General features: G+C 49.2%; 1 protein-coding gene across 2 annotated transcripts in view; it reads right to left on the bottom strand.

Annotated features, from left to right (window-relative positions):
* Positions 1 to 26,368, bottom strand: part of CSMD2 (CUB and Sushi multiple domains 2) — a 224,638-nt gene that overhangs the window by 135,658 nt on the left and 62,612 nt on the right. For both annotated transcript variants that reach the window (XM_030290568.4, XM_030290570.4), the window contains exon 5: positions 24,483 to 24,690. In XM_030290568.4, coding sequence (XP_030146428.4) covers positions 24,483 to 24,690 — 208 coding nt within the window. The remainder of the gene's footprint in view (positions 1 to 24,482; positions 24,691 to 26,368) is intronic.

Raw genomic sequence — 26,368 nt, 5'->3', positions numbered from 1 at the left:
TTATTCCAAGTGAAATATGTGGAGATGATGGATTTAAACATGAATTTGAAGGCACACCGGTTCCCTGGTGCTGCCCAGAATCAGGGTGCATTCAAACTCCAAATGAAAGCAAAGGACATCACTGGGGATGTTTTATCTTTTATCTTATATTTTTTCCCTCCTTGAACTGCTTTAGTTGATTTATTTAACCTCTCTGCTCATTTAATCTCTGTTCTGACACCCCCTTGGATCTCTGCTGATAACCCCTAACATCAGCCAGGCTGGGTCCTGGCTTCTCCTGGAGCCTCCAACACAAATTTTGGGTGAATCTCCCTGAAATTTCATCTTCCTGGAGCTCAAATCCTCCACCTTTTCCTTCCCTGGCTGTATTTAACCCAAAGTGAGACCCACTGGAGTGGCTGGGAGGAGGAGGAGGAGGGGAGATCCCAGCAGCTTTTCCATGGGTGGAGGAGCCAAGGGGAGAGCCCAGGAGCATCTCCAGGGATGGAGGAGCCAAGGGGAGATCCCAGAAGGTTTTCCATGGGTGGAGGAGCCAAGGGGAGATCCCAGCAGCTTTTCCATGGATGGAGGAGTCAAGGCTGGCAGTCATCACAAAATCCAAGGAGAAGAACACACCTGGATCGTCCCTGGAGAAGCTGGGACAATGGAATGTGTCCCTGCCCATGGATGAGGTGGCACTGGTTGAGATTTAGGCCCTTCCCAACCCAAACCATTCTGGAATTCCACGATCCACAACTGGATTTGCCACTGTGGACACTCAGTTCAACCAGAATTGTTGAGGGCACAGAACTGAGCCCAGCCCAAATTTCACTCTGAGCTCCATCCCCAGCCCAGCTTTTCCTTTTCCCTCCCAGCCCTTATTCCACTGATGTCCTGCCAATTCTGACTCGTTTCCCTCTCACTACAACTCAGGGACGCCTCTCAGCAGCTCTCCATCTCCCTGTGTATTATTATTCACTTCACCTGTACTTTTAACTTTTCATCCAAACCTCTCCTCAAATTATCAGGAGAGCTGTACCATTAATTCTGAACATCTTATTTGAGCTTGTCTGCTCTCTTAAACAAAATATACTTAAGCACCTCTAGACCTCATTTCTGGCTCACAAGAGATTTCTCCTCACTGTGGACTTTGACAAGGAAAACGAAATCGTGAGATCAGTTCTTGTTGCTCCTCTCAGGCTGCAGGGATGGCAGGAGCACTCCTGCACCTTCTGAAATGTAAATTTTAAGGAATTTAGAGATTTTAGAGGAGCTAAGATTTTAGTTAGAGATAAGCCTTAGGAGAGTTAATTAAAATAAACTCCCCTCTGCTCCAGAGCCTGCAGGTGCCTCAGGAAGCGCAGGGACAGATCCCACATCGCCCCACACACCTCAAGAATCCTCTGTGAGAGGGAATTCTGTCAAAAACCACCCTGCAAACAAGGCAAAGGAACTTCTGGCAGCAGCCCGGGATTTCCCTTGCAGGGATGTGCCCCCTCCAGGCCTCCCTGTCCCCTCCTTCCTTCCCTGCACTGCTTTAAGGCTGGAATTCCCCACTGGGATGTTTTTAAGACCCATCTTAATCCTCAGGACAGATTTCAACAAGCTTTTTCTTATAGGAGGAGCACTGGACAATTACAAGGCAATAAAAAGCAAAGAATTACGGACATCCAGATGCTCTCGGACACTAAGTCACAAAAAGCATCCCTTGTGAACAAAGGAATAACCTTAAAAACAACAGCCTGTTGCATATTCATATATCTCATACATGATGCATAAATTCCTTGCAAATTAAGAACTTTTCTGGTGTTTATCAACTTCTTCTCCTTAACCCTGGTGGTTCTATAAAGACAGAGAGGAGGTGGAAGAATGTTTGTGTTTTCTGATAAGGAGGCAGGAACTCTTTATGGACCCCCTTCACTGTCATCTCTGTGTGGAGAGTTTCTTGATTATCTCATCTTATTGCTTGAGCTTGTAACAAATCCTACATCGCAGAGTTTCTATTTTAACATTGTGTTGTAACCTAAAACTGTATTTAACACACTACTTAAGAGAATTAATACAGCACAACTTTCTAACATTACACATATAATATTCATTGTAACATTTGTGAAAAACCAATCATAAAATACGCATTTTTCACACCGTGGCACTGAGGGGACATGGCCAAGGTGACACGGCTGGGATGGCCCCGAGCCCAGAGCTGGGCTCCTCTCAGCTCCAATCTGCTGCACAGTCTAGACATGCCTGGGGCCACACCTTGCCCTGCAAAATCATCTCCACACACTCATTTGTTTGTGTTTTCTGCATGGAAAATATTCTTGTCCCTGTTTTTTCTTTAGGTTTTTTTTTTGTTTGGTTTGGGCCTTTTTTTTTGTTTTGTGGTGTTTTTTTTGGTTGTTTTTGTGGGGGTGTTTTGGGTTTTTGTTTTGTTTTTTTGGGTTTTTCTTGTTGTTTTTTTCTTTTTTCCCTCCACCCAGGTCCTGCATTTACCCACAGAGCAGAGACATTTCAGCATTTGAGGAGCTCCTCACAATTTATTAATGCCACCAAGTGCAGCAGCACTCCCAGCTCATCCCTGGCCCCTCTCAACCCCAGGGACCATCAGGCACAAAGGCTTCTCCCATTCCTCCTCCTCCAACCCATGCCTCAATCCTGCCCTTACAAAAATCCCATTTTTCCACAAAATCCCAGCATGGTTTGGTTGGAAGGAGCTCAAGAATCATCCAGTCCCAGCCCTGCCATGACAAGGGACACCTTCCACCAGAGCAGGGTGCTCAGAGCTCCTTCCTTCCCCTCACAAGGGCAGCCTTGCTGCTGATTTACACTAAAAAAATAAAATACAGCAACAACAGAGATTATCTGGGATCACCGAGAGGAATTTTTATGAGGGAGCAAAGCCTGGGTAATGATGATGTTGAAGGAGCAGCCTGAATGCTCTGAATGGTCCCCCTGGTAATTCCTGCAGTGTCTCCACAAGTTTAATACACGGGATTATTGCAGGGAAGTCTCTCAGAATGAAGCAGATCCTTAACTTGCTTTGACATTGGCATTTTACAGCACATTATTCCACAGGAGACCTGCAAAGCAATAAATCCTTCCTCTGCCAGGATGTGGGAGCCCTGTGAGAGGTGCCAGCCACCAGCTAAAGCAACAAATTGTTCAGCTAAATTCTCATTTCTGCCCCGAATTCCACCTTGTCCTCAATGACTCTTCAAGAAAACAAAAAAAAGGAGTCACCTGCTGAAAGCCTACAGGAAGCTCTGAGATTTCATTCCCTGATAAACTCATGCTGGAGCTTTAATTTAACAGCAGCAGGGACAAGAAAGGTGCTTTTCAGTAACTTCCACTCAATGAAACTATCAGAGAAATAAAACTTTGGTTTTCCCCTTTTACTCCTTTCCAACCCAGCTTCGGCTCTTCCTGCCAAGAAAAGACATTGTGAAAAGGCGTTTGCAACTTCCTATTTATTTAAGGAGCTACTGAATAACTCCAGCAGGAGAACATAAAACAGGCTTGGCCTTATCATTTTGGGTGAATTCTTCAGAAAAATCCATTTCCAATGTGTCTGCTGTTGAGAGAAATGCTGGAATTCACCACAAGTGAAGAAATTATTGTTTCTGAGGGTCAAGTGGCACCTTCTCAGCAGCAAAGTGAGTCCATCCAAACATTCCAGCACCCACCCAGCAGCACTCCTTCAGAGATTCCCTGGGTGAGAGCTCTCAGGAAAGGGAAAAAAACCTCATTTTAAATTCCACCTGCCCCTGTGCTCCCTCCTTCAGGCAGCCAGGAATTCCCAGGTGGCTTTATCAAGTTTCCAGGTGGGCTTATCAAGTTCCCAGTGCTGTCTGGGTCCTCCTTAGACAAAAGCTGCCTGATGCACTCTAGCCATTACAAAATGCTCATTAAAATCTCCACACTGTGCACAACTCCCATTTCACACACCAGACAAGGCACAGCCTGCCAAATCCCAAAAAAATTCCACCTGCCACTGGTAAAACATGGGAAGGAGGCAGAGAATCAGCCAAGGTCACGCAGATGGATCGGAGCCAACTGTGGAGTCCAGAAAAACCCATAAATCTGAGGGGTTTCCAGGAAACCCCATAAACCTGAGGGGTGATTTCACCTCCAGAATACCCCACAAATCCTGGGGGAAGCACCTGGGACTCTCTGCTCCACCCAAAGCTGGGAGGAGGGGGTGGGATTTGGAAATTCGGGCAGTTTCACGCTGTCTGCTCGGTATGGATGGGTTTAGCTGGTGGAGTTGGACACAGGAGGAGCAGAGATTTCACTGGCACAAATCCCAGGGCAGCCTCTGCCAGGAACAGCTGCTCCCTGTCTGGGAGAACCAGAGCCATTCTTCTTCCCAAAGTCTTACAGAACCAGCAATAAAGGACTCAGAGCTGAGTGCCAGGAGCTGGGGACAAATCCAGCGTGGCCAGGAACGCCAGGAGAGGTCCCTGGAGGAGCATCCTGGAGCTGATGGATCCTAAGGAGAATGGGACAAACCCAGCACAGCCCCAAGTCTGACAAAGTCAGCCAGGATTTGCAGGTTTGGTTTCGTTCCAAGGGATAATTTCTGTTCTTTTTCTAAAATCTACATCTCCGAGGATTTCATCTGTACTCCTGAAAGCAACTGATGACCACACAAAATGTTCATTTCACAGGAGATCCCGCTCTGCCCTTAGAATTCCTTGGAACAAATCCACCCTCACCCAAACCTGTTCTTTCTGCTCCAGTCAGTTTTTCTTTAGTTCAACCAAAAATGGTTATTTTCATGGAGCCCTGGACAACTGCAGGTGAAAGTACTGCAGAGAGGGCAACTATAAAAAAAATGTTGTTAATATTTGAAGGACAATCAACACAAAAAAAGATAAAAAACCCCCAATTGTTCCAGTTGTCCATCAAACTGAGCAGCATCCTGCACCTGTGGGTACAGATCACCCTTCATTATGACATCTCTATCAAAGTGCACTCGAGTCATTTCGTATTTGCTGTGTCACAGTTACATTATCAACAAGTACAAGCAGAAATGGATTTTTACTGCCAGGAGATTAAATTACACACCCTCCCCTCGCTGCCTCTCTCATGAAAATCCCCGTTACAAACAGCAGGTGACTTAGAACACAAAGGAGAGGCTCAGGATAAAGCAGAGGGGTGATGGTGACAAGGCCCAGGTGCTGGGAGGTCACGGCCAGCACCTGCTGATGGCACAGAGAGGAGAAGTGAGATTCCTTCCCTTCAGCTCACCCAGGAACTTTCCATCCCCAGCCCAAAGAGGGAGCAGGGACAGTCAGGAGCCATCTGTGACCTGGCAAGGTGACAGCCTTGGTGACACCACTGGGGAATGTGGCAAAATGATTTCATTGTGAATAAAACCCAGAGAGAGCTCTCACCAAATAAACACCTTCAGCCAAATAAAACCCATGTGGGTGGGGATAAATCCCAGGGCTAAGGGAGCACAGGGGCTCAGCTGGTGCCACCCCAGGGCCATCCCGAGCACAGGGCACAGCGGGGTGTGCACAGGGCTCTGGAATATCCCCACCAGGGAGGACCCACAGCCTCTCTGGGCTCTGCTCCAGTGCCCACAGGGAAGTTCTGCCTCCTGGGCAGGGAATTGCCGGGCTCAGCCCTGCCCGGGGCTCTGGGGCCATTGCTGGGCCTGGAGCAGGGCCTGGGGCTGCTCTGCCCTCCTGCACACAGGGACAGACAGGGATGGACAGGGACACTCAGGGACACCCAGGGACACTCAGGGTCACAACAGGGTCACCCAGGGCTGAGGGCCCCTCTCAGCATCTCCTCAGCCATTCCTGCTCCAGGCCCTCCCTCAGCTCCACAGCTACCCAGGAGCTCCCTGGCCCTGCTGTCCCAAGGAGCTGGACAAGCATCCAGCTCTGCCTCCCAGGCATGACAATTTATATTTTTAATTGTCACTGAAGACAACAACCTAGATCCCAGCTGATCCCACCCACCCCACATGAAGCCACTCCTGCCCTCGCTCTCTCCCCAGAGGACAAAAACCCCAGAAATGCTCTTGGCTCCCTTCTCCCAGAGGCCCTGGGGTGGTCAATAACAATAAAAATATGCCTGCAGAGCTTTCAACCTCAAAGCTTGATTTTCCAGGCGCTCTCCTGCAGTTCCTCTGTAATGGCATTTTTTAATGGCCTGACCGAAGGAATCTAATCTTGCAATTACTCCATTTAATGCCATGTAATGGGTGAGCAGCTTCCTGGGATATGGGAAAGGAGAAGCGTGGTATAATTGCATTAAAGTGGGAAACAGGAGTAAGTACTTACACTAAAAAGGATGAGGAATGAAAGGCAACATGGTGTGAATTGTAGAGAAAGGAATGGGTTTATGACATGCAGCTGAAGGTCTGGCAGCTTTTGAGAGGCACCATTCCCCTCCCGTCCCTTTCACTTCCCATCAGGACAATAAAGGAGGAAAAGGAGGGAGCAGGGAGCATAAAATCCACAGGGCTTGCAGAGGGGATCAATTGGGTTTGAGGACAGAGTGAGCTGGGCAAGGACAAGAGATTCTCCTGGTGCATGGCAGCATTCATTCCCAGGAGAAGCTGGCAGCACAAGGCCCTAAAGATGGGGAACATCTGCTGAGCAGCCCCAATTCCCAGGACAGAGACCTCCCTGATCCCTGACTTCATGGCATGAAAAAGGAGACTGGGGAAATATTAAAAAAAAAAGGGAATAAAGGTTGTTGTTTGAAAAACCACCAGGGTGATCCTCAGCAGCGTGGGATGAAATCCTGAGGGGAAGGGCTCCTCACTCTAGCTTGCAAAAGCCAAAAGTCAAATCTCCCAGGCTCTGGAATTCAGGCACAATGAGGATCCAAGGAATTCTCAAGGAATTCTCAAGCGTGAAAGGATTTTACCTTAACAGAAAAAAGCAACAAAAGGGGGAAGGATGTGTCCAGAGTGTTCCACCTCTTCCAACCCATGCCACAATTCCACGGTTCTACTCCCCTTTGCTTTGCATGAAGAAAAAACACAAACACACCCCAAAACCAGCTGAGGCACCAAGGCTGGGCTGAAGGGAACCACCTGAGCTACAGAGGGACTTGGGATTCAAACAGAGCTTCTGAGCTCAGCTCTACACACCTGTACCTGTAATAAATGCAAACATTCACCCAAATATCACCAGATTATAAAATATAGTATTTTCTATTCACCTTGGGAATTTTAAGGCTCCATCTTTGTGCTGAGACCTTCCCCTGCCACCGCAAATCAGAGGGAAAAGTCCAAGACACAAAGCTTTTAAAAGCTGGATTCACCCTGTGTAATTATTAAAACCAACAAAGAAAATGCTGAACCTTCTCCTTTCTTCTGCTCCTGCAGGAATGGGAATCTTCCAGACATTTCAGCTTCTCCCTCCATCAGGCTCCACACAGATCCTCCACACCTTCACACGTCTGATCCTTTCAGCTCAGCTCTCAAATGTCAACATTCATTTACCTCCTAATTAACATCATTACGAGCAGTGACATTTTTCTCATCTTCCTGCTTAGGTTTGGGTTTTTTTGGTTTGTTTTTTTTTTTTTTTTTCCCTGTGTCCTGATGGTTTCTGTCAAGAGGCTGTTTTCACTTCCAGCTTTTTTGAAAGTAACAGTAAAAACTTGTTATTTCCAATGAGGAGCTGCTGTGTATTCCAGGGATTGCTCCTGACAAGGAGGGGCTGGGAGCACTGCTCGGAGCACTCTGGCAACAGCTTTACCTCAACTTTAATTGCAATTCATGGAGAGTCTTCTCCTCCTGTTAATTTTCCTGGCTTGACTTTGACGTTATTCCTCCTGGCATGGAATTTTCACCCACCTCGGCAAACTGGAGCCAATTCCCTCCTTTTATCAACACTCATTACCTAATAGGGCAGTGGCCAAGGTCTGTGAGGGATTTCTGGGCATTTTGGTGGTATTCTGTGGCTGAATTTTGGGGTTTTTTTTCCCCATTTTGCCTCTTTGGATACAATATTATCTGCTAAATACAAGCTTTGCAAATTCTGCTTTTCACTGCAAATCCAAGCAGTGGATTTTGGTCCACCAGCAAGGTTTAGTTTCTGCCAGGACTGGTGCCAAAATCTCTCCTTCCTGGTCAGGGCTGGGCAGTCTCAGGACACATCTAGACCCTCTGCCCTGATGAGATCAGGGCACTGAGAAGGTCCTGGCAGTGCTACAGACCTTGATCAGGTTCAGGCAGGAAAATGGACACAAATCCCCCTGAATTACTGATTCCAGGATGTCTTTATGTGTCTTCCCAGGATTAAACAAATACCTGGAGCAGGCACAGCCACAGGAAAAGCCCTGCAGTGTCTAAACATGTCCAAAGCCTGGTTTTCCTGGGCTTTGCTCCCCACAAATTATTTGACCTTAACAATCACTGTTCCATATGAAAATCCTCCAATAAAAGAGGAAACTGGAGCAATAAAAGTGCTTTATTCTTGTCTCTCTGCTGCAGAGGCCTCATAAAAATGGTGGTGGGTTAAACCCAACCCCGTGTTGGAGAAAGGATGGATGGATGTGTCTCGCCTCAGCAGTGCCCTCTGTTTATCCCAGCACTTCTATCCCAGATTTCCCTGGACCTAAAAGACCTATTTGGATGGAGTATGTAGGTAATCCAGGGACATGAGCAAACATTGTGCTGAATTCAGATAAATGGCCTTGATTCAAAGTGAATTTTATAAATGACCCAGCCCAAGTGGGACAGCGCTGCCTTTATGTGCATTTTAACACAATGCAACCCTTAAGGCAATTGGGCTGAACAGCATCAATTCCACATTTGAATAAAATTCCTGGGGAGGATCTGGAAAGAACACAGGAAAAAAAAAAAAAAAAAAAAAGAGGCTAAATAAACCAAATCAGGGAAAGAGAAAAAGAGTTTTATTTGTAGCTCCTGAACTGTGGGAATTGGGGAGGCTGGAAAGTCTCTTAGGCTAAATTATTGAGATAATAAAGCACCTGCTGAAGGGACCTGTGACTGCTGGAATGAAATAATTTCACTGCCCCGGAATAATCACCAGGGCAGGTTCTCTTTGGAGAGCAAAGGAAACAAGGGAAGGAAGAGATAAATGGAATGCAAATCACCCTCTCCACTCAAAGGGAAAGCAGGGACATGAAAGGAACGAGGCTGGTGGCACAAATGGAGTTTATTTACCAGACCAGCCGAGGTCATTGGAAAACAACTGGAGTAAACACAGCAGGAGAAGTGAGAAGCCACTTCTGTCCAGGCTGGATTTTGCCATGAGCCTGACGAGTCCTCAGCCCCTCTCTGCCAGGATGAACCAGCCCAGCAATTACACAAGTCCTAATTGTGCTGGAATTGCACAATTCCAGAGTAAGTGTGTAACACAGGGATGACTCCCGGCTTCCAAGGCTTCTGCTCCCCCATCTTTACCTTTCAGAGGGACAAGATCCACAGAGCAGGGGCTGTTTCATAATTTAGAACTGATGCAATCAGCTACATATGAATATTTAACACTACTGGGAAATTCAATAAATCACCTTGTACTTGGAATGAGTGGTCAACGTTTCAATTTGTTTTATTCATAGTCCTGTCCTCAGTCACAAGAATTCTGACAGCGACAGCCAAGCTCACCTCTGCCTGGGAACAGCTGATTTCACCTTTTGGAAACAACCAAACAAACCACTGGGAATTTCTCTTCTTCCCAGACAAACCTGCAGAACGTTATTGCACTCCCATCTGCTAAAGCGTAATTAATTAAAGCTTTTAAACCTGCAGAACCTTTCAAATTAATGAAAAGTCCACCCAAATAAATTAGTCATGGAGTCCAAGGGCTGTGGATTTAAATAACAGTGGTTCTCTTGACAGGAACCAAGAACAGCTGTCACAGACAATTATTTTTAGGGCTGCTACTGAACCATTTTCCCATTATCAGCGGCCACCTCGCAGCGGCGAGTGGCGGCTCCACATTTTATCATGACAAAAACTCGGAGGGCTCCGCTTCCCTCCTTGGGTGTCACAGGTTTGTAAAACACGGGGTGAGAAACGGAGCCCAAATCCTGGTGCTGGAGCAGGGGGGCCCGGGGCGAAGGGATGTGACGTGACCACCATGGCCACCATCACTGTGACATCAGCAGAGTGACACTGTGACATCACTGTGACATCACCAGAGTGGCACTGTGACATCACTATGACATCACAGTGACATCACAGTGACATCACAGTGACATCACTGTGACATCCCTCCAGCCAGCAGGGTTACAAGAAGGGGATGTGGCTCCTTCTGCTGGGCTTGGAAGACCACGTGTCACCAGAGCACAGTGATGTCCCCATGGCACATCCCAAAATTCCATCCATGGAACTCCCTCAATCTATACAAGACCTACTCCGCCACCATGGCGATGCCATCAGCACACCCCTCCAGCCAATAGCATTGCAGAGACCAGGCCTGGCCCATCCTGATTGGCCGCTGGATGCTGATGTCACAGTGCCGTGGTGGATATAAGCCGCTGTTGTCCACGCTGTGGCTCAGAGAGCGCCGGTAGCTGGAGCTGAGGGGCAGCACAGCCTGGGGCTCCGGGCTGGAGGCTCCGGGCTGAGGAGCTCCAGGCTGAGGGGCTCCAGGCTGGAGGCTCTGGGCTAAGGAGCTCCAGGCTGAGGAGCTCCGGGCAGCCGGGGAGCAGCAGGAGCGGCCCAGCCCGGCTGGCCCCACACAGCCATGGCCCGGCCGGTGCGCTCGCGCCGGGGGCCCAGCACCGCCATGTACTTCCGCGTCACCATCCACAGGCCCCGCCGCGCGCTCCGCAGCTCCAGCAGGGCACGCTCCAGGCTCCGGGCCAGGAGGGGAAGGCGATTCAAGAGGACCATCCGCTTTGGATCCTCCAGGCGCTCACTGCCGCCCTTCTTCCTCTTCATGGCCAGGCACCGCCGGCGGCTCCAGAGGACCAACCCCAACCTCACCATGGTGCAGATAGCCAGGAGGCTGGGCAGGAGGTGGCAGAGGCTGCCCAGAGAAGACAAGGAGAGGTACATGAAGGCAGCTGAGCGCCTGAAGCGCAGGAGGGTCCGCCGCGGCGGGCCCAGGAGCCGGAGCAGGACAAGGATGGCCAGCCGGAGGACGAGCATGAAGGATCTCATGATCTCCTTCACCACCAGGGCGGCCAACCTGCGCAATTTCCTCCTCTCCTACCTGTGACTGCAGCTCCTTGGAAAGTCACAATAAATTCTTACATGTTATTACAGCAAACCCTGGCCCGCTGTGGTGTCTTTGGGCAGGGCAGGAATTTGGGACGGTCACAGCCCATTCCCACACAAGGTCACATCCCAGAGTCTCAGGTCAATGCCACATTTTCCTCAAGCTCCAAAAGTCTCCAGCAAACAACTGCTGAGGTGTTCCTGTTCCTCATTCCACACAACTCCCAAGGAGTTCCTGTCCCTTATTCCACACAATTGCTGATGTTCCTGTCCCTTATTCCACACAACTGCTGAGGTTCTCCTGTCCCTTATTCCACACACAGGATTTTGTCAGATCTTTGCACGCCTGCGCCAGCAGGACACAAAGCCCAGGGCCAGCAGCTCTCTCTGCTGGGAAACCTAATCCCGGGTTATGGCCCTAGGATACGGGTACAAAAGCTGGAGGTATTAAGGGAAAACTGCAAGGCTGGCATGAGCTGGTAGCAGACTGTTGAAGTGAGCAGGGACAAGAAATTTCACTTTAATGGTTCTCCTGCCTGCACGGCCGCTGAGAGCCTGACAGGATCCATCAATTAAAATCTATTCCCAGCTGCAGCAGCCGTGGCTCCAGCAGAAGGAGCAGCTATTTTTGGCACGTTACAAATATGAAGTGGTCAGAAAGGCCCCAGATATCACCCAGCCAATTACGCTTTCCACGGAATATTTGCGTTCCCCCATCCCTCAGCCTGCAAGCTCCATAAACAAGTGGCACTCAGGCAAAAACCAGGCCCAGGGAAGTTGGAACATGGGTTCCACTCAATTGAACCCATCACACAGGAGCGGTCCTGAGGAATGGCTCCAAATTCCTGCAGCTCTGCCTGCAAATATCAATTTTTTACAAGGACACCCCAATGAACTCCCAGTCTGGCCATTCCCACCAGTCTCTTCCGCTGAAACGCCACCTGAGAGGCTGAGGGAAAACTCTGCCAGCTCTGAACACACAATAAAATTCCAGTTATCTGCAGCAGGAAATCTTCTAGTGACAGGAAAACAGGAAGGGATGGGAAACAGTGCACTGGAAATGGGTCGTTATCCACCTGGATGTGTTTCCCAATAATGGTGTGGAGACTCGAGATGGAAATAACTGTGAGAGCAAAGCATTAACAAGGAGAAATAACAGTCTGGGAGATGCCTTCCAGCAGCAGAGAAGAAACAATGATCCTGGAAGAGTTGGAGGCACCTGATGGAGGAGGGGGGTAAGTGATAAATATGGATATTATGGGGGGAACGTATGTTGGGGGCCTGGGGTGGGTTCCTTCCTCTGCTTTCCACACTGTAGTTAAAACCTGCAATAAACCAACTGCAGAAAATGGTTTCTCTAAGCACTGGCACTATTTTAGGTCTTTGGGAGCCTCAGCACCTTTTTGATGTGTTCAGAACTAGTGTTAATGGCATTGTTACAGACCCAGGAATGTCATTTTTATCATAATGCCGCCTGTCTTGTCACTGCTAGGGGAAAAAGGATTTTAAAATACCTTGGAAATTGCCTGGACAACCTTCCCTTCAGGCCAGCTACATGGATTCACCTGAGAGCTGTCCAGGATGGCATTTGCTGTCTCTGTCCTTGGGATTTGCTGTCCCTTCCCTCTCCATGTGGGGCTTCAAAGGGGATGAGCCTCAGAGCAGAAGGGAAAAGGCAGGAGTGACAGATTTTTATCCAAAGCCCTCTGAAATTCACTTCTCTGTGCCTGACCAGGGGCACAAACACACATCTGCCACCACAGGTGTCAGATACAGGTGCGAGACACACATTTGGGACTTCAAAGTTTGGGTAAACAACCCAAAATTTCCTATACTCCCCTGCACCCAAACGAAAAAAATCCAATTACTGAGCACAAAACTACCAAGACGTGGCTGCTGCACTTGTGGTCCCATTGAGAACACAAGAGCTCTGCAGAGATCTCCTCTTGTTCTGAGGGAACAATGGCACTTCAGCCCCCCTCCCTCAGCCAGCTCCACTCTCCTCATGCCAGCAATTTTCATTTTTGTGTGCACGAGATCCTCTTGTGTGGCAGCAATAGCAAGGGAAGCATTGGAGGACTTGTGAACAGCAGATTTATTTCATAAATTTCTCTGCAGCAATGCTCCCACACGTGGCCTTGTCTGTGTTCATGGACACACTGAGGGTATCCCACAGCTTGGCACCAAAACAAACGCCCAAAACCAAGCCCTGCAATTCTTTCTGGAGGCTGCAGTGAGGATCTGAGCCTTTCAAAAGGCAGCTTTGGGTTCGAGGCTGTGTCAGTGTCCCCAGAGGGTGATGAGAGTCACCCCAGTGAATCAGCACATCCCTCCAGCCAAAAGGGTTACAGGGACCTGGTTACAGGAGCCTGGTCTGGCTCCTGATTTGCTCATGGGACCACATGTCACCATGGCACATCCTAAAACTCCATCCACATAACTCCCCCAACTCATCGAAGATCTGCTCTGCCACCATGGTGATGATACCAGCACATCCCTCCAGCCCACACAGTTACAGGGACCAGGCCTCAGTTTTGGGACCCTCATATCCCAAAGGCCCAGTGATGTTACCATAGCACATCCCCAGATTCCATCCATGGTGCTCCCCCAACTCACCCAAGATCTGCTCTGCCCCCATGGCGATGCCATGAGCAACCCTCTCCAGCCCACAGAGTTACAGGGACCAGGCCTGGCCTGTTCTGCTCAGTTTTGGGACCAAAGGCCCAGTGATGTTACCGCAGCACATCCCAAAATTCCATCCATGGTGTTCCCCCAACTCATCCAAGATCTGCTCTGCCATCATGACAAATGCCATCAGCGTCCCCCTCCAGCCCACAGAGTCACAGGGACCAGGATTGGCCCGTCCTGCTCCGTTTGGGACCCGCGTGTCCCCAGCGCCGTCACCGCCGCCACCCCAACGCTCCATACATGGGAGCTCTCCCATGTCAACCCAAACCCATTCCACCATGCTGAGTATGACATCAGCACACCCCTCCAGCCAATAGCATTGCAGGGACCAGGCCTGGCCCGTGCTGATTGGCTGCTGGATGCTGATGTCACAGTGCCGTGGTGGATATAAGCCCGTGTTGGCCACGCTGTGGCTCAGAGAGCGCCGGCAGCCGGAGCTGAGGGGCAGCACAGCCTGGGGCTCCAGGCTGAGGAGCTCCAGGCTGAGGAGCTCCAGGCTGAGGAGCTCCAGGCTGAGGAGCTCCGGGCAGCCGGGGAGCAGCAGGAGCGGCCCAGCCCGGCTGGCCCCACGCAGCCATGGCCCGGCCGGTGCGCTCGCGCCGGGGGCCCAGCACCGCCATGTACTTCCGCGTCACCATCCACAGGCCCCGCCGCGCGCTCCGCAGCTCCAGCAGGGCACGCTCCAGGCTCCGGGCCAGGAGGGGAAGGCGATTCAAGAGGACCATCCGCTTTGGATCCTCCAGGCGCTCACTGCCGCCCTTCTTCCTGTTCATGGCCAGGCACCGCTGGCGGCTCCAGAGGACCTACCCCAACCTCACCATGGTGCAGATAGCCAGGAGGCTGGGCAGGAGGTGGCAGAGGCTGCCCAGAGAAGACAAGGAGAGGTACATGAAGGCAGCTGAGCGCCTGAAGCGCAGGAGAGTCCGCCGCAGCGGGCCCAGGAGCCGGAGCAGGACAAGGATGGCCAGCCGGAGGACGAGCATGAAGGATCTCATGATCTCCTTCACCACCAGGGCGGCCAACCTGCGCAACTTCCTCCTCTCCTACCTGTGACTGCAGCTCCTTGGAAAGTCACAATAAATTCTTACATGTTATTACAGCAAACCCTGGCCCGCTGTGGTGCCTTTGGGCAGGGCAGGAATTTGGGTTTAGCAGAACTGGTGCCGTCATGGGTGGTGGAGAGGCTGGGGATGGTCACACCCCACATTTAGGGATGGTCACAGCCCTTTCCCACACAAGGTCACATCCCAGAGTCTCAGGTCAATGTCACATTTTCCTCAAGCTCCAAAAGTCTCCAGCAAACAACTGCTGAGGTGTTCCTGTTCCTCATTCCACACAACTCCCAAGGAGTTCCTGTCCCTTACTCCACACAATTGCTGATGTTCCTGTCCCTTATTCCACACAACCGCAGTGGAACCCAACAGCAAGAAGGGTTTAGAGGGGAACCCTCTTCTCTCTCCTAACTTGTGGCCACCTAAAAAGGTTTTGGGGACGAATCCACAGCAGCCAAACAGGGCAGAAGCCTGCCCTAAACCCCCACTTAGGAACAGATTGATTCTGGAGGCCCAGGAGGCTTTGCAAGCTCCTTGTCACGCGTTAACTGAGATGTTACAACTTCAACACCCTTGGAAAAATCAGAGCCTGGAAGAGTTCTCTGCTCATTAACTGCCTGCCAAAGGATCCTCTTGCTCTCAAGAATCAATAACCTGCTTCTGTTCACAGCTTGATTTTAATGGCACCAAAAAGCCACAAGAGCTGAGAGCTACCAGGACTGCGGCGAGGGGAACAACAGCTCGGCTCTTTGAAGCCCGTGCTGCAGGCAGGGAGGCACAGATTGAGCACCCCCGAGCTCATCCCCATCTGCACAGCTCGGGCTGCACAGGCAGCACACCCTGCCCTGCTTGTTAGCTTTGATTTACATCACAGACCACCGCAGGAGCCAGCTCCTTCCACAGCCAGCCACGCCGGGGATGCTCCCAACGTGATTTTCCAGCTCTGCCACTCTCAAGGGAGCCCAGATGATGCTCCCTGCCCTGCAGTCCTTGGGGACAGGGAGTCCCCAGTCCCAGTTTGAGATGAGACAATGGAAAGGGTCTTCAAAATCCTACCACCCCCACCGAACTCCAAACCCATCTGCTTCTTTTAGTTTCTCCCCAAAAAAGCAGCAGCTGAGTTATCAGAAGTGCAATTGGAGCAGCAGCTTGACAGACCCAGTTTTGGCTTTCCCAGAATTCATCATTTACATTGATAAAATACTTGAACTTCCTCATTCCACTTAAAGCCACAACACTGCAGTTCCATCAGCCAGCAATGGGAGCTGCAGCTCTCATGGAGAGGTGTCAAACACCCCAGAATGTGTCAAACACCCCAGAATGTGTCAAACACCACAGAATCTGTAAAATACCCCAGATTAAGAATATCCACATTATGGCTGGGGTTGGAATTAAATTATCTTTAACACCTCTTCCAACCCAAACCATTCTAGGGTTAAAAAAATATTCATTTAGTTTCTACGTGAAAAATAAATCTGTCATCAGGTAATCCCAAAAGAGACCCCAATCACCAGGTAAGGTGGGATTAATTATGTTTAGGAAATTGCTTGATTTGACAAAATTAATTTTCTATCCCTTTCCCATCAGCTGCACAGTCCCAGTGGCTGCTGAGGAAGTTGGATGTGACTGAGCTGGGGATGGCAAAGCTGTCATCTTAAAACTGGTGATCAATTGATTTGGACAATTCACGTTCCTGGTTGCACCAGGGGGGTGAAGATGTGATTCCTCTTCTGGGCACTATGGAATCATGGAATATTCTGGAAGGGACACACAGGGATCATCAAAGTCCAACTCCTGGCCCTGCACAGAGACCACAGTGAAAGGAATGAAGGATTTGCCTTTACAAACCCAGAATTATCCACAGTTTAGACCAACTAAACTCTCTCTCCTTTTTACTGCTCCCTAAAAATTGTTTTGGGATCACAGGGAAAATATTCAAGGGGAGCAAGAAACATGAAAATTCACAATTCCAAATGTTTCAGGCTGGTTTATGTTCCAGCCAAGGAAACCTCCAAGTTTCAGGATACAACCAGGAGCCCAGCCAAGGCTTTTACATGCCCAGAGCAGTTTGCTCTGAGCAACATTTTCAGAAGAAAAACCTAAAAAAAAATCCCATTTGGAATCTCCTAAACATCCCACCAGGAAACACCTGGGAGTCAGTAGAGCCTTGCTTGTCTTTCCCAAAGATTTGCTGCAGTCTTTCCGAGATTTAGGAAGATGGATTCTTGGCAGTTTGGCAGAAAAAAACCAAAATAAGTTATTTTCCTGGCAACTTGCTAAAATCAGAACTTGCATAAATGAAGGGGGAAACTGCCAAAAGAAAAGCAAGGCCTGGCATCCACAGCACATGCAGAACCCGTGAGTTTGTCCCTTTGGACTCAATTAGTCCAAATTTACAAAGAATGACACCCATAAAGATGCTAAACATTAACAAAACTTCTGCTAACTTGCTTCAAAATGAATTTTAATTGCAAGCTGTTTGATCCATTGCAAAATTTAATGAGGGTTTTATTCTGCCCACAAAAATTCCGATATATTAATTCCAGGCTAAAAATCTATAGTTCCTTAAAAGCCTCAGAGAAAAAATAATCAATGACAGAATGTTCTAAATGCCAATCACTGAGATTGTTCTGCTTTTGAGTTTCTGGGGGAGCAGATATTGAGCACTGCCCCTCCTGCTTCAACATTTCTGCTTTCAAAAGGGTTTTTGAGGGAATGTGGCAATACAGATCATGGAATTGTTAAGGCTGGAAAAGACTTTTTAGGTGATCAAGTGCAGCCATCAGACTCAGGAGCTTTTTTCTCTTCAACTGGAGACGAGGCTCAAATCAGAGGGTACGAAATCAGAGTTTCAGAAGAGCAGCAGATTTTTTGCACATCAAACAAATGGGAGAGAGCTGCCCAGCCCAGGGGGGTTCCCTGGGTCAGGAGCCCCTTCCCAAGCCCAGCTGAGCCCAGGGAATCGGGGAATGTTCCCAAATGCCAGGGCTGGGCTGGCACGGGGATCCAGGAGCTGCTGCCGAGCCGGGAATGCAAAGCCCGGGGAGGTTTCACTGGAAATGTTCCAGTTTGCACTGGGACAGCAGAACTGGCAACACCAACAGCAGGTGTGGGCACCCACCTGGGCACAGGGCACGGAATCTACCTGGGCACAGGGCATGGAATCTACCTGGGCACAGGGCACAGCCTTCAGCTGGGCAGAGGGAACAGAATCCAGCCTTCACCTGGGCAGAGAATCTACCAGGGCACAGAACCCACTAGGGCACAGAACACACCTGGGCACAGAAGACAGAATCTACCTGGGCACAGAACTCACCTGGGTACAGGATCCACCTGGACACGACACTGCCTCTACCATGGCACAACCCCCACCTAGATGGAGGATCCACCTGGGCACAAAAACTCTTGGCACAACATCCACCTGGGCACAGAACACACCTGGGCACAGCACCCAGCTGGGCATAGCTCCCACCTGGACATTAGACACAGAATCTACCTGGGCACAGGACACAGCTCCCACCTGGGCACAGGACACAACCTTCACCTGGGCATAGCACCCAGCACCCACCTGGGCACAGGACACAGCCTCTACCTTGGCACAGCCCCCACCTAGATACAGGATCCACGGAGGCACAGAAAATTCCTGGCACAGCTTCCACCTGCCCAGCACCCACCTTGTCACAGCACCCACCTAGATAAAGGATCTACCTGGGCACAGCACCCACCTAAGAGCAGCACCCACCTGGGCGTGGCACCCACCTGGGCACAGCACGCCCTGCCCAGCAGCAGCAGAGGAACTCTGAAGGAGCAGCAGAGACCCCTGAGCATCCCCAGTCCCCTCCCGGGGCAGGAGCCGGAGTTTGGGGCTGGAGCAGCTCCTGCCCCGCTCCTGTTCCAGCTCCCAGCCCTGCCCGCTCCCAAATCAGCTTTGCCATCTCCAGCCTCCCCCTCACCCATCACAGAGCAGCTCTGAAACCTCTTTCAAGATTTCCCTTTGGTTTCCCTTTGCCTTTGATTCGCTTCCAGGCTCCAGAAATTCCAGCGTGGCTTTGAACAAATATCCTTTGGATTTTCAACTCGCACAAAGCTTCTGTGACTGGGCAAAAAATCCCCAAATCCTCTCTGAACGCTGCCCTTCCCACCGGGCTGTTTGGAGCACAGGGCACTGCTCCAGGATCAATGGGGGTAATTTATTCTCTGACATTACACAGGGAACAACCTGATTTCCAAATTCCTTCCTGCCAGCTTCCAGCCTGAAGCACTTCTGTTATTTTTTCCCCCTTTTAAGAACAGCTGACTTATCAAAACCAGATTTTTCGAAGAGAAAAGCACAAGCTAAGCCACATTACAATAATTGAAGCGATTAATTACCTTTATGCTTTTCTTTTTTAAGGGAGATCTTTAATGCAGGTAATTCTGGCTAAAAGAGCTAATTTGAGCTGCTCCATCATTTAAAGGATGATTATAAAATTAATTTCGAAAGAGAGGGAGAAAGACAAAGGGATAAAGGAGAGCAGGAAGAGATGGGCATTCCCCTGCACTCCAGCTGGGAATTATCAAAGGAACAGGATTGTTTTAAAAGAACAGAAAGGGCTGATGGAGTTTTTAGGTTTTAGAACAATTTCTTGGATTTTTCCAGAGAACTGTGGATATTCCAGCCCTGGATGTGTCCCAGGCCAGGTTGGATGGGGCTTGGAGCAACCTGGGACAGTGGAAGGGTTGGATGGGATGGGAATGGATGGGTTTGGAGCTCCTTCCAACCCAAACCCTTCTGGCATTCCAGGATTTTACAGATTCAGGTATCACTGCTCCTCTTTTACAGATGGAGAAAAGTACCCAGGAGGGGACTCTGGGAAGGAAATCCTCCCTGTGAGGGTGGGAAGGGGCTGGAAAAGGTTGCCCAGAGCAGCTGGGGCTGCCCCTGGATCCCTGGCAGTGCCCAAGGCCAGGCTGGACACTGGGGCTGGAGCACTTGGGACAGTGGAAGGTGTCCCTGCCATGGCAGGGGTGGAATGGGATGGGATTTAAGGTCCTTCCCAACCCAAACCCCTCCAGGATTCTGTGGGAATTCCAGCCAGTAAAGCAATCCTTGGACATGAATTGTCTACAACATTTTCTACAAAGAAGAAGCCACAATTCGTCTGTGCTGTTTCAAGGTGGTTTATTCTGTTTATCTCTAACATGTTCTGCTGCCCTGCCGCAGCTCTGTCCTGCAGGGCAGCGTGTGGGGCTCTGCCCTCAGTGGGATGGTACAAACATTAAATACCACAAACTACCTGTGCTGGATTTACAATAACGTGCCAATATCTGTCACCTACGTTGGACAGTGTGTGCCCAGCCTGAACCAACAGAAAAATGCCAACACCACAGTGAAACATGGAGGGCATGAAGAAGGAGAAAAAGGACAAGACACACCCAATTTCCTCCATCTTGGCCCCTTTGAACCCCTCATCTAGAATCCTATAATTCTATTTTGTACCCGTGCCACACTTAATTATTACTGATATCAAACACTCAGAGCTGGTAATTGATCCTGTAAGATTGAAAACTCTTTTCCATGGCCAGAGATCACAGCCACTGTCTCTGGGGGCTCTGTCCAGGGGGGTTCTGACCCCTGCCAGGGTCCCAGACCTGCCAGGGCAGCCAGAGGGAAGCCCTGCATTCCCACACCAGGGAGTGATGGAAATCGAGCCCAGGGAAGGGATCCGGGCAGCAGCTGCAGCAAACCCAGCAAGGCAAAAGCCAGCAGGCAAAAAGAGCATTTAAACCAGATTTTGTGACGTCTGAAAACAAAGTGATCCCATCCTTGAAACAACTTGTAAATAGCAGAAAAACATCCCTGAGTGGGGCCTGGAGAAAGCCCAGCAGGGAGAGGCCTTTGAAAGCATCCGAGGTGTCAGCGCTGCTCCCTTTGAAGCTGCAGATAAGGGAGGGTGTAGAACACGGGTGTTATCAGCTCTGGCAGACACATCCTGACACCAAAACGCAGCTCCCCGGATCCCTGTGCAAAGGGAGACCTCCCTGCACAGGCACAGCAGAGCCCGACGGCACAAAAATGACAGGAATTGGTGTCTGAACATGAAAAAAAGGCACCGACAGCTCCTGGAACACCTCGGAGTGAAGGCACGGATCCTTCCCACCAATATTTGTCCAAATCCTTGCTTTAGCTGGGAGAAATCAGTGTTCTGCTGTGACAGTGTTTTAAAGAGAATCCCAAATTCTCCCACTTCTTACAGCCCGAAACATCACCCGCGCTTGCTTAAAGGCTCCTTCCCCTGCCAAATCTGGGTATTATTCACTGCTTTACACTCTGTATTTTGGGTCACATCCTGAAGGAGGTTCCAATATTTTTCTCAGCTTCCAGCCAGGCGTGTCAGTCTCAGTCTCAGTCTCAAAAAAAAAAAATCTCTTTTTAGATTACAGCTATTGAGGCTTCTTGCAAACATTTTTTTTTTTTTTAACTCTGCTTGCAGGACAAACGCAGAAAGAAATTAAGAATTTATGACCTTCAGGGATTTTTTTTTCTCTCCACTATCACAGGCTTCCCTGCCCCTCATCCCTTGGGCACACAGCAGTGGCCTTTCCATGGGGATCTTTGCCCCTGAGGTGACCAAACAACAAAGAAGGGACAAATTGGGATAAAAAGGGTAATTAAACCATTATCAGGGTCGTTTTGGGCCTAAAAGCATCTCCTTCCCAATCTGAATATTCATTAAAAGCTTTCCACTATGCAGCAAATGGAATTCATCATATTAATGCATGGAAAAGTAACTTTGGGGGCAGAGTGGGAATGGGATCGGATCCTGTTTGATTGGATTGAAGGGGAGAGGTCATGGGGCCGTTGTCACATGGGTTTTTCTGTCCCTGCTGTGAAAAATGCATATTTTATGATTGGCTTTTCGTAAATATTACAATGAATATTATATGTGTAATGTTAGAAAGTTGTGCTGTGTTTATTCTCTTAAGTAGTGTGTTAAATACAGTTTTAGGTTGCAACACAATGTTAAAATATGCCAGAGAAGCCCAGACTGGACTGGATTGTTGGGACCTCACAGATCCTCTTGTTCCCACTGGATCAGGAGCGTTGCACATGCTGGGGACGGGGCAGGATCACAGCTGGATGGCCCAAAGGAGAGCAGGGCACCTCCAGCTGTGCCTCCCATCCCACCTCCCAGCCTGGAGACCCCAGCCTGCCCTTCCGACCCCACAGGCTCACCCAGCAGGATTTTATTTCTCCAATCTTTTGGCACAAAGTCTGAAAGAGCTGTAAATGTGTGATTTTATTAATCTGTCTCAAACAGCTCCCTTGGAATTCTTCCTGCAGGATTCACATCCAACAGGTTGGGGAGCAAAGGAAACCCAGCTCAGGATTCTCCAGGCTGTGGGATCAATGAGAAAGCACTTAAAGCAAGCTGGCTCATAAAAAAAAAAAAAACAACCCAAAAAAACAAAAAAAATCCATTTTTAAAGCTGGGAGAGTGAATGGTAATGCAGGTTTTTCTAAAAGCAGGTCAAGTCAAGGTTACTTGAAGTGCTGAGTTAATGGGCTCATAAATATCATCACTGGGTGCCATTCCATAGCTTGGAATCACACAGGAATTATCCTCCTGATGAAATTGAATTTTATTTATTTGTGCCCAGCCCTGGCCATGACTAAAACTACTCAGAATGCTCAGAAAATGAAATATTTGAAATATTCAGCTGTGAGAGGCTTCAAGAGAATTGGCTGCAAGTCTCTCTGCCCTATTACCAATAATTAAAATCAGTTTTTTCATAGGCAGAAGCGGGGGAAAAGGGGTTTGAGCTCTCTTTTCCTGCTGAATCACATCAGCATGGTTAAAGATGAGATAGGAGCACCAGGTTTTTTTTCCCCTAGGGGCAAAAATTATTGAGAACTGACTCATCTGAATTTAATTACCGGGCCAGCTCGGAGAGATGAAATTCCAAACAAGACTTCTTTGCAATTCCACTTGTGGGACTGCAAATTTTCCTTCAGGAATGCGAAATGAGATGCCCTGGAATGGGCCGGCTCGTGTGGATGGGAAATTTGGGGATGTGAAATTTGGGGATGTGAAATTCAGGGGATATGAAATTTGGGGATGTGAAATTCAGGGGATCCATCATTTTTCCCTCCAATGAGCCCCAAAGTGACACCTGTAAAACTTAACCCGGGCTTTAATCTCAGTTTTAAGGACTGTGTGTGCACTACAGGCTCAGCTCAAAGCCAGGCTTATGTTGCCCACAATTGGCATTTTTCAAGTTTTTTTTCCCTGCTGTATTTACGAGGAGTTTATTAATTTTATTAATGAATTTTTTTTTTTTTTAACAGCAGGTTCCCTCTGCCAGGCTTTGTTTTATTTTTGACATGACAAGACACAGCTCTGCTCTGGCAACACCTCCAGGCTGAATAATGTTTTTTAACCAGCTCCATCCATCTTCCCAGCCAGCACAGCTGAGTGCCTACGAACCAACAGCGCCCTAAAATATTAATGCATTCTAATAAAACCAGCTCGGGCTTTTTTTTTCATCAAACAGCAACATCTAATTTTCCAAGGGGGCCTGGGAACAGTAAACAATTGGGACGTGGTAAATGGCAACTTCCCTCCCATCAATAGACCCTAAACACTCCAATCCTGTTTCCTCAGAACTGCCAGCCAGGATAAATCACTCAAATAAATGGGATTTGCAACAGGATCCTCACAAATAATCACAATTTAACTCGCTGCTGATAATCCCAGGCAACACCTGATTATTTCAAAAGCTTCGTTCTTCCCTTCCAGAGGGATGTTGGGTTTAAATCCAACTTCCAGGACCTTTCACTTGCTGCCAGTGAGGACTTTTAACCATTTGCTGTGTCCTTTGCTACAAAACCAACAGGAGGAACACATCAAATTCCCTCTGCAGTTCTTTATTTCTCCTGCCTTCAGAGCAGTGGGGTAGCTCCTAAACATTGGAAATATTTGCCTTTATCCCAAATCAAAGCAATATTCTTGAGAGCATTTTCCAGGCAGCCCCTGGGATGAGAGAGGGGCTGGAATTCTGTTTCCTGTCCCAGGGACAAGTGGATCTGGTGAAACATTTCTAGAAATTCATTGACAGCAATGGATTTCAGAACATTTAGCCAAACCAAGGCTTGAGTGTGGCAGAGTTTGAGGGGTTCTCAGAGGTTGGGTGATTTTATTTGGGGTTTTTTTTTAACCTTTCTTCTTCTACCCAGCCACACCACTGCAGACAGCGGGACTCGAAGCAGCGAATGCTCACTTAGGTTTTGCCAAGAAAATCCCAAGTTTCAGAAGGAAACCACAGGGAATAACTGGTTGGGTTATTTTATTTGGGTTTTTTTTTTAACCTTTCTCCTTCTACCCAGCCACACCACAGACTCTCACTGCACACAGCAGGACTCGAAGCAGCCAACGCTCACTTGGGTTTTGCCAAGCAAATCCCAAGTTTTAGAAGGAAACCACCGGGAATAACTGGGAATTTCCCCTCCTTCAGGCCCAAAATGCTCACTCTCACCACCCTGTGAAGTTTGGCTCTGCCCACAAAGCCCACGAGCACCACCCCAAGCACCCTACAAGGAACAAACACCAGCAGGAACCTACCAGAGCGAGGATCCCTCCGTGCCAGCAACTTCCAGAACATCGTATCCATCCTCCAGCTGAAAATCCATGAAAACCAGGGCAATGGTGTCCCCAGGCTCGGCCAGGATGGTCCAGGTGCAGTCTGCATTGTTGCCATACTCCAGGGGGAAGTGAGGGCTGGAGATGATCCCGCTCTGGCCCCGCAGGGTCCCCCCGCAGGCGTCGTCGGCTGCAACAAAGGCGAGGGGTGAGCCCTGGAGTGCCCAAAAGTGCAGCCCCAAAGTCACAGCAAACCCCACTGCTCTGGGCAGGGAGGGGCACTGCCCGCTCTGAGGGATGGAGATGATGCCTCAGGTTTTGGCTTTTATGTTTTTCACATGTGGGTCTGGGCTTCACATGAGGGGATGGTGAGCTCTCTGCACAGAGACAAAATTCCTTCTCCAGCTGGGGACCAAGGACAAATGATCCAAATCTCAGGCCCAAGAGATTGTATTCTTTTTTAATGTATTCTCTTTTAATGTATAAACAATGTGGGCTGAAGAGAGAAAAACAAGGATGGGACTTCATAACCCAAAGCTGGAATTGGACAATGAACTCCAATGTGCAAATGGACCAGAACTTCTAAAAGTGAGAGACCCTGTGACTGGGTGTCCATTTTTTGCGACCACTTTGGTTCATCTTGGGTGTAGCCCTGGCTGGGCTCTTGTGCTGCCCAAGGTGGATCCATTTTAATAAATCCCTGCTTTATTCCTTTATCTGCCCTGCCTCTGTTCCAGCTCAGCCTTCTCAAGGCATCAAAGATGTGGAGGGATGCAGAATCAGCTGCAGGCACAGCTCCATCACAGCAGCTGAAAAGCACATTTTGTGCTGTCCTTGGAGCCATTCCCTGGATCCTCCTCCTCCTCCTTGGAGCAGCTCAGGCGCCACCAGCCCCGGTGCTGAACTCCAGACTGGAAGGGCAGCGTTGAAATCAAACACGAGTTTGGCACTTCAGGGTGGAAAAGCAAAGCTGGGCTTTTCCTCCAGCTGGAGAGGGGATCTCAGAAATGGAAACGATGCCAACCCTCAGCTCCAGCACCAGCTGGGGTCAGGATTATCCCTTCCTGGTGTTTCCTCCAAAAATGCTGAACAAAGCTGGGCAAGGAGAAGACGCTGGGAAATGCTCTCAGAGCAGAGGAAATGCTCCATGCAAGCAGGGAATTCCCTTTTCTCCTGCCAAGGTGCTGCTTTGCCTGTTCTCCAGGTGGAATTTCAGGGAATTTCACCTTTCAGAGGGTCCAGAGGAGGGCCAGGAATGGGGAAGGGGCAGGAGGGGCAGCTGAGGGCACTTGGGGTGTTCAGCTGGAGGGTGTTCAGATTGAGGGCAGAGCTCAGAGGGGCTGCAGCTCCTCCTGATGGAATATTGGGATGGATTTAGGGCAAGGTTCTTCCCTCAGAGGGTGCTGGGCACTTCCCGGGCTCCCCAGGGAATGGGAACATTCCCAAGGCTGCCAGAGCTCCAGGGGAGTTTGAACAGCACTCTCAGGATGGATTTTGGGGTGTCTGTGCAGGGCCAGGAGCTGGAATCAATGAGCCTTCATCCCTTGATTCTGTGAGTATTTGCACCTCCAGTGAAACCCAAAAATATATTTTTTTAAAGAAAAGTCTTATAAAAGTGACAAAGACCATCCTAATTTAGAGAAAAGCATCATCATTGATCACAAAAACCGCCAGGGATAAGCAGCCCTCTCTCAAGTCACTCCGAGCCCCTCCTCACACTCTCTAAACGCTCCTGGCCCCAAACCAGCAGGGAAACACCCAAAAAAAAACCCCACTGAGAGGCACAACACACCTCTGTGCTGTGCTACCCATGCAAGGGAGCATTAAAAACATCCCAAAAAAACAATATTTGCTCACTTGAAACCCCA

Source organism: Taeniopygia guttata, chromosome 23, assembly GCF_048771995.1.
Source record: "Taeniopygia guttata chromosome 23, bTaeGut7.mat, whole genome shotgun sequence".
NCBI classification, from domain to species: Eukaryota; Metazoa; Chordata; class Aves; order Passeriformes; family Estrildidae; genus Taeniopygia; species Taeniopygia guttata.
This window is presented reverse-complemented; position numbering and strand designations above follow the sequence as displayed.